The 9,272-nt window shown below is 33.6% G+C and overlaps 1 protein-coding gene across 1 annotated transcript; it reads left to right on the forward strand.

Moving 5' to 3' along the window:
• The first annotated feature begins 4,833 nt into the window (after positions 1-4,833).
• Positions 4,834-8,622, forward strand: LOC108460762 (uncharacterized). Its single transcript, XM_017760389.2, has 3 exons — positions 4,834-5,451; positions 6,004-6,157; positions 6,764-8,622. The coding sequence occupies exons 2-3, from the start codon at positions 6,010-6,012 to the stop codon at positions 8,080-8,082; spliced, it is 1,467 nt and encodes a 488-aa protein (XP_017615878.1). The 5' UTR covers positions 4,834-5,451; positions 6,004-6,009; the 3' UTR covers positions 8,083-8,622.
• Positions 8,623-9,272: the final 650 nt, after the last annotated feature.

Below are 9,272 nucleotides of genomic sequence, written 5' to 3' on the forward strand. Positions count from 1 at the left end.
TCTGATATCTCTTTTAAAACCGTATTTACTTACTAACCTATTCTCAGTTCTGACCATATTATTAATCATGCAACCATTAAATTCTTCGCTTTCACACTTGTGAACTTAATCAATATAAATCTTATGAATTCTATTGTATAAGACATACAAGTGAGGGTGTGAAGGTTGTAAAGCCTTAAATTTTAATTTTCTTATATTCACACGTATAACATAACATTTACCATCACCATAATCAATATAAACATTTATTCATACCTTTATGAATTCCATCTCCATTCATCATAAGTAACTTTTAATCAAGTACTTGAGTATTGCTTTTAACATTATCTCATTAAACCATTGATTCATAAATTGGGACACTACTGATTGTCTTATGCTCAGATGTTTGCATTGTACTATTAACTTCATCCTGTTCAGCATGTTCAGGTTTATCTGATATCTTTACAAACTATAAGAAAAACAAAGATTAGATCGGATCATTCACATCACACTATCACAGATTTATATGGCATCTATTTCTAGACACTTTACACATCTCATTCGTTCTGAGAATCGGCTAAACTGAAGCTCTCATACCAATAAATGTAACACCCTCAACCCATATCCATATCTGGAACAGGGTTACAGAGTATTATCGAGAATTTCTGAATAAGTATAGTTAAATCGAATCAAACTTACTATTCATAATAAAAAATATTTAAATCGTCCATTAAGTGGACCCTGAGGCCCAATATGAATTTTAGAAACAAATTAGAACTCATTCGGAGACTCAGAGAAATTTCCGTTGAACTATAAAATTTTTCATACACTCAAGGCTTACACGTCCGTGTGGCCTAGGGATACGCTCGTGTGGGTAGGCCGTGTGGTTACACACACCCGTGTACTGACCCCGGTAACTCTCTGACTTGTATATCATGAACAAATTGAGATCATATGGCCAAGTCACACGCCCGTGTACTAGGCCGTGTGGTGAATTTAATTTTTGAATTTAAGGTGCAGACTTCACACGACCTGGGCACATGCCCATATCCTAAGACCGTGTCCTCTACATGGCTGAGACACACAGCCGTGTCTCTGCTCGTGTGGTCAATTTGAAGTTAAAGTTCAAGATGCAAGGGATACAAGGCCACAACACATGCCCATGGGGCAAGCTGTGTGTCACACACGGCCTAGACACACGCCCGTGTATCTACCCGTGTGGACAAAATTAGGCCATTTTAAGACCAAATTTCTCACCCTATTTATAATCAATCCTAAAAACAACCTACCAACACAAAAATATGTCCAAATCAAGCAACCAAATCAACCCAAAACAAGAGGTTTTCATCTACTTTATGATATAATATTTCTTTACTTAAGTTTACCAAAATAACTCCATTCATTACCTTACCAAGTTCAACTTCTAAACATAAGTATTCAAACATCAACATATTAAAATTACCAAATCATATCTTTCAAACTTCACCCTATACATGCCATATAAACCATAAAATGTTTTCAGAATCTACTAGTGGAACTCTGGATAGTGTGTCCTAATGCAATGATTTGATCCACTGATATCTCGTAAACCTATAGAAACAATTAACACACACAGTAAGCTTAACAAAGCTTAATAAGTTCATTGGCCCAAAACATAAATCTTACCAAAATACCATAGCAATTCAATAAATAAGTATTATACACATATCTCATGTCATCCACAATTTCACACAATGAATTCATTTAGTTGAGCTCAATACCCAAATATCAATTCATAATTCAACACTTAGCCTCATCTGTCACTTACCCACACATGTCAAATTAAGGGACGGCTTACGGATTTGAGCACGTCGTTTGCTCAGTGCCACAATTCATAACTCAGTATGGTTAATACCATATCTACGTTTCATAGCTCAATATGGACAATACCATGCCTTCGTTTCAAAACTCGGTATAAGAAATGCCATATCTACGTATTATAGCTCGGTATGTATAATACCATACCTATGTTTTATAACTCAATATGGACAATGTCATACCTATGTTTCACAACTCGGTATGGGAAATACCATACCTACATGTCATAGCTCAGTATGGACAATACCATACCTAGTGTCATAACTTTGCCATGGATTAACCATGATCTTATTCGTCAACTCATCACTTGTCACTGAACATACGTACTCAATCCTGCATATCCCTTAATTTTGAACTTTCAATTCGATTTTTATGTTATTTTAATTTCATAATTCAATAGCAATATATGAAGTAATACATTATATCATTCTCACATTAACAAGTAATCACAAAAGTTCAGGCATATGAACTTACTTGGTTAATTTGTAGAAGCTATAGAAATTCAGGGACTATTCAACAACTTTTCTTTTTCCTCGTTTATTCTCGGATTCTTGATATGAAGCAAAATTATGAAACACCAGCTTAAGAGTTCTCTCCCATGGCGTTTTGCCTGTTCATTTTGTAGAAAATGTCAAGATTTCTCTTTTAATTAGATTTTTATTTATTAATTTTTTCTAAAATTCCAATTTTGAAATTGTTTCTTAAATTTCCAGATTTTTCTCTACCCATACCGTCCAAAATATCTCGCTTGGGCTATTTTGTTCTTTAAATCCTTCCTTGTTTGACAAATGAGCTATTTAATCCTTTTAGCACCTTTTACACCATTTTTAATTTAGTCCTTATTATTTAATTGACTACCCAAACATTAAAATTTTCTAACAAAATTTTAATATTAACTCAATAACACTCCATAAATATTTTTAAAAATATTATGGCTCAGTTTATGAATTCGAGGTCTCGATACCTCGTTTTCGGCCCAATTTTTCTAATAAATTCTTTTCAATCACAAAATTCACTAATTTAAGAATATTTCTAAAATTCACACTTGACTCATCAATATCAAATAATAGATTTTTAACTCACTTGTCAGCTTTTAGTGGTCTCGAACCACAATTTCTGACACCACTGAAAATCAGGCTATTACAATCAAAGCATCATTTTAATCCAAATTATAAACCTACCAAATTCAATCCATTTTGCCTAATTCATAAACACTTAAGCATCTACTTAAATTCACATGCACTTATCTAGATTTGGTTCAATTTACCATGCCATAATATGGCTTCAAACACAAACACATATTTTTATGTATATGCCAAACTAACATTACTTTTATAATCTTATTTACAATCCATCCACAAAATAATTATCATTTGGACATTCTAGGTACATGCCGACACAAAAGATAAACATCGCCACACTTGAGTTCGGGATCGTTGTTGGATGCTGAATCGGCGATCAAAAGTGAAGTACCTAACCTGAGCACAGAAAAACAAAACTGTACGCTGAGTAAAACTCAGTGGTATTTCTATAATTTGAATATTTAAAGACAAGATAATATAATATGCAAAAATTGAATTTTAATCACAGATTAATGTCTAGTATTGTGACTATCATATGCTATCATATTTCATTTGTTAAACAATATCCCTAATTCACACAATTGCTATATAAATAGTTATTCACATATCAAACCACAATTATTTGTATAATGGCATTAGCCATTCAATACTCAACTCATGAATACATCATTTTATACCATACTCAATTCTCATCACTTGCTATATAATAGCTTTTCACTTAACCGAAACCTAATTAACTACACAACTAGCTTCGTAAATATTTATTAAAAATATTTACGAGTCTAATTTATGGGAATAGAGTCTGGGGAATGCACTTTCCGTATAGGGTCATTATAGATCATTTGGTGCTTCTCTGATCAGTGACGGTAGTAGGGTGGAAGTAAGGTGATTGGCGGAAGAGAATCCCAACAAGATTTCAAGGAGTTGTCTGTAAAAAACAAATTAGAGGAAATGAAATAGTAAGAGGAAAAAGTTGATTAGAGAACAAGCGTCGATGACAACGTTGAAGTGCGCTTGTAGTGCATGTTGGCGGCGGCTAGGGATGGGATAGAGAGGTAGAGAATAAGAAGAAAAAAAAATAGAAATGGGAAAGAATAAAAGAAATGGGAAAAACGAGAAAAGGAAAGATTAAAAGAAAAAAGGGAATAAACAGTAAAAAGAAAAAAAAGAAATGCATCATCATGATGTCATTATGCCACATGTCACAATCCTATTTTGCCATTTGTTTCAAACGTAATGGTGTAAAAAAAAAGTAACAAACTAGTTCGGGTACGAAATTGGGAGAAATAGATAAGTTCGGGTACTAATTTTATATTTAACCCTTAAAATAATATAAATATTTTCCAACAAAATTAAAAATAATGAGCAAGCTTAAAATTAGTTCGAGTTTATCATTTACAAATATGAGTAGATTTGAATAAAATTTTAGGCCTATATTTCAATACAGGCCGGGTTTAGGCAAGTATAACGTATGTTAATATCAAGATTAAGCCCGATCCAACTTATAAACACCTTTATTTTGAAATTAAAAAAAAAATATTATAACCTTGTAACGAAACATGGCATTTTAATGAATCGAAATTTTATAAAAGACTTTTAATGATATAAATAATTAAATTTATATTTTTAAATCTAAAAGTTAAAATAACTAAATTCTTAAAATAAAAGTAGTAGAATTAAATTCCAATTGTACTTAAAAATATAGAAGCTTCGAATATATTTTAACCAGAATAAACATCTCATAAACACATTTTGCACGTGCAAAAAAGGAATAAAAGTATAAAACCACGTGGCAAGCAAGCAGAGGATCAATCCTAAATTTCTTACATCAAATCAGTAGGACAAATTCATTTTCCCTTATCAGTCCTCTTAGATCCCCGAATCTCAAAGTGGCACGTCCCGTAATTTTCAAACAGATCCTTACCTCTTTTGGTAAACTACAATCTTTAAATCATCAATCAGATTCCTATAAAATACCTTGCCCTAACTTTACCCATTTTGCAATCCTTAATCAAAATCATCTCTAATTTTCGATCCAAATTCTCCTTATAAATTTTTTTGTCTCTTCTTCGATTTGATTCGTATCTGTTTCGATTCCGTTTTTCCTCTTTCTTTTAATCCTAATTTTTTCCTTTTCCCGTTTTACGAATGCGATTTTAGGGTTAGGGTTTTTGAAGATTCTTCGATATTTTGAATGGGTTTCTTGATTTATAAAATTTGAGCTTGGATTTTGATTTTTCTTGACTCGATTTCTTCTGGGTCAGTCTAATTTTTTGGGGATTTTCCTTAGATACCGCAACTTTATAAGAATTCTTTTATAAAAAAGGTTTTCTCTGTTTCGTGTTATTTTTCGGCCGTGTAAAATATTTAAAATAGTAAAATTTTTTAAATTTCATTTTTTTCCAGCTTATAATTCTATTATTTCTTGTAAATCAGTGTTTAATATTTTTAGAAGCATAAGTTCATTTTTCTAATTCTTTAATTTTTATTGGTTCTTTTAAATTTCTTATTTTATTGGTCAACAAATTCTCAGGTAAGAACAGCTCATTTTATAGGACATATACTTGTTTCTTTTTTAAGTTTTAGAACTTCTATTCTATTAGTTTATTTAAATGTTATTGCTTTCATGATTTTTAAGCCATGGGTTAGTGCCTTAGTGGCTACTCTGATAGTTGAATCTATAGTGATGAAGTATGCTAATTAATTATTAGTTAATATTTGAATGTTAATTCTTCTTTTTAAAATTCGATATTGTTTTTGAGATGGTTATCAAAAGTGGGAAAAATATGTAAAATGGTATATGTTAATCTTGAAGTCTAAGGGTTAGAAAAATATAAAAGAAAAACTTATGAGAGGGTTAAAAATAAAAGTTCTCTGAGGTGTAAATTTGGATTTTCCCTGATCGATTGCATACAATCTAATCGAATTAATTAGCTCTTAACAATCATGGGAATCCTTGTTCTTCTGTTTGTTCAACCTAAGTTACATTCCTTGAAAGATCTAGAAAAGCTGAATCCTTCCGTACTAATCCTTAAGTATATGATTTTTTTTATTCTTTTACATGTGACCCACTTTTCACTTGCAGACTAAAATGATTCATAAACGTCCTTACACCGATGACTCTCAAGAGGTTGCCTGTAAGCATATGAGGCAATGTGATGATACTGTCCACATTGCTTCCTTTGTTGATGTCAATGATGTTCATCCCAACAACGCTTTTCAAAACCATCAAATTTCTGGTACTACAAATACAATGTTGTTTAATCTTTCTGCATAACTAGATTAGATATTCTTGCTTGGGCCTTTGCCTCTAGAACTTCATGTACCGAGTCGCTTGAGTTTGTGACTCTTGATAGTGAACTTGATATTATCATGTCAACTTAGATAAGGTTTCTTTTGACAACTCAATATCCAAGTAGTGGACTTAAGATACTGTGCAAGTAAATAAGCATGGATGAGTAGGTATGTTTCAGTTGTCAAAAGAAAGGTGGACATTATTTTAGTTCATTGATTAAATGTGTGGAAGGTTCACTTAATGAACTTGCTTGTGATGCTTCATTATTATAGAGTTGGAACACTCTAATTCTATGTGCGTTGGACATGTTGAAAATTCTCTTTGGAAAAAAAATTGTTTTACTATAAATGATAATATAGTTGGATAGCTCTTTATAGAAGCATTTTGGCATCCATGTCTTTTAACTTTATCTATCTTGTATGCAAACTATTTACCTGCACATGTTCCTTTTATCACATCTAACTGTGCATATCAGCCTTGTGACCATACTTAGCTAATCAAATTAAAATTTTCAGCAAGTTTCTATAACTGATAGAATTCCAATTTGAAGAAGGTAAATGGGAGGACATTTACACTGGGTGCCAAGATGAAGGTAGGTTTGCTGAAGATCAATGCAACAATGTTCATCGTGGCACCAATAAGGAATACGAAAGTGGTGCTTCTGCTTGTGTTCCTCATTTTTGGTGGGTAAATGGCAATGGCATGGATGCAGATGCAGAGTCAAATGTGGCAGTTCATCTTCCACTGTTTCCGGAGTATTTTGCATCCGGGAACCAAGTCCAGGCTTTTCTTCATTCTGATGAAATCTATTCATCTCTTCTTTCTCCTAAAAAAGTTTCTGTTGGACCAGAGTATCAAGCTGATATTCCTGAATGGAGCCAACAGGATATGAAGAGCTCCTTGGATTATCTTGATACATCAGATCCTCAAGTTGCCCTTAGATCATCATGTGCAGGCCTCATGGTTGATGATGATTATGGGAAGAAGATGATGGGTACTTGTGTCATTCCAATGCCTGATTCTGAAGCAACTTCAATGTTTTGCTTTGAAGATGCGAGCCATGGAATTGATTGTGACTGCCTCGATCGTGGTTCTATCAGTTGCATTGGACAACATGTGACAAAAGCAAGAGAGAAATTAAAGGGGAATCTTGCGTTGGAAATATTCAGGGAGTTGGGTTTCTGTGATATGGGGGAGGAAGTTGCAAAAGGATGGACAGAAGAGGAAGAGCTAGCATTTGATAATGTTGTCCTTTCTAACCCCTTCTCATTGGGCAAGAATTTTTGGGATCATCTCCCTGTGGCTCTCCCTTCCCGTACTAAGAAGGAAGCTATCAGTTATTATTTCAATGTGTTTATGCTCAGAAAACGTGCCGAGCAGAACCGAATTTACCCTTTACATATTGACAGTGATGATGATGAGTGGCAGACAGCTGAGTGTGGAATTCCAGCGGGGGATGACGACTCTGTCGTGGAATCTCCAACTGGTCATGAAACTGCTGCACATTATGAAAACAACGATGAAGAAGATTGCCATGAGGACATTGAGAATGATTATGACAACGAGCATGGGGTTGATTCTTCTGAAAATGCTGCTGATGATTTTTGTAAAGGTATCACTGAGGAAGAAGATGAGGGAGATATCGATGAAATTTCAAGACTCCATGGGGAAAAGTTCATTGATGATTACAGTTGCAGTGATTTTCAGCTTGTGACTAGGGTTAAGGGGAATAATGAGGATGGTTATAATGATGTCCAGGATGACTCATGCACATCATACGAGTATCAGGGGGAGCAGGTTGATTCCCATGGTCTGCCTGAGACGGCGATGGATGCAAATCAACCCAGTCTAGAGTGTCGAATTCATTGATGGTGGAGAAATTTGTGAGCCTTCCAATCATAGTACTTGATAGTTTGAGGAATGGATTTATTAAGCCATGTTATGTTTTAATATAAGTGCTTACCTCCAGCAAGTTCTCAAGAATGCTGCAAGGCTGGCAGAAGTGTGATATAAATTCGTTTTACTGATTTCTCTTGAATCTTTAAAATTCAAGTTGGCTTGTTAGAGCCATTGAAGGTTTGGTGAGATGGTAAGGATCCTCATTGTGATCGAAAACCAGCTTTTTAAAAATAAAGGACATCTCCGGTGAGAATTTCTGCATGGAGCAGATGAGAATAATTGTATAGCGGGGCAGTTTTGTGGGATGAGGTTAGCATCTGTGAGTGCATCGAAGAAACTCTCATGGAATATTGCCTTCTGTATGCAATCTGCAAGCACTTGTACTGCCAAGACATGATTCCTGTGTTTTTCTTTTTTTCTCTTAACCAGGATCATGGATGTTGGAAATAATATAAAAGCATACGAGTGGTGACACTCCAAAATCTCAGCAGCTCTCGATTTGATCTAAAATTTGGTCTTTTTACATGTATGATGTATTTGCTCTCTTCTTTGTTCAATGGTGGCTTCATTTTTGGTACAAAAGAAGTGTTTAACTTCTGATTAAGAAAAATACTGCAGACGTGTGATTAAAATAGGAAACAGTTCATGAATAGCCTAGGTTATCCTGAATGTGGCCAGCAAGACATGGTTTTTTTTAAAAAAAAAAAATCTAATTTATGTCTGCCAGACTGTCAGTACTCAGTACATGTATTATTAGTGGTAGACATTGGCCAACACCAGACATTAAAATAGTTTGAATCGGGAATTAATTGTTCCAGTGAGTCTACTACTGTATACCTTGAATAAAAAATGATAAGTCCAACCGATTTGAAAATGGTTAATAGCACCAAAATCTCCTCTACATTACTTCCAACAAAGTAAGATCCCCACTGATGATCTTCATCCTTGGCACTAAAATAATGGTCATAATCATGGGGTTGGTGATATAAAATCTTTAACTACTCTCTATATTTTAGTTTATAAAGGAGTAACATTGACAATATACCAAATATTTTCAATATACAAAATATTTTTCAATAAATATAGTCCTTAATTTTATTACACTAGTAACATAAAAAAATTAAACCAGTTAAAAAAACATAAAGATCAGAAAAGGATTT

This window comes from Gossypium arboreum, chromosome 4 (assembly GCF_025698485.1).
Source record: "Gossypium arboreum isolate Shixiya-1 chromosome 4, ASM2569848v2, whole genome shotgun sequence".
In the NCBI taxonomy this organism is placed as follows: domain Eukaryota; kingdom Viridiplantae; phylum Streptophyta; class Magnoliopsida; order Malvales; family Malvaceae; genus Gossypium; species Gossypium arboreum.

Excerpts from the sequence above, each read along its gene's own strand:
- LOC108460762 (XM_017760389.2), top strand. The coding sequence starts at position 6,010 with ATGATTCATAAACGTCCTTACACCGATGACTCTCAAGAGGTTGCCTGT. Across the intron at positions 6,158-6,763 it reads TCAAAACCATCAAATTTCTG|AAGGTAAATGGGAGGACATT; the intron begins GTACTACAAATA and ends TCCAATTTGAAG.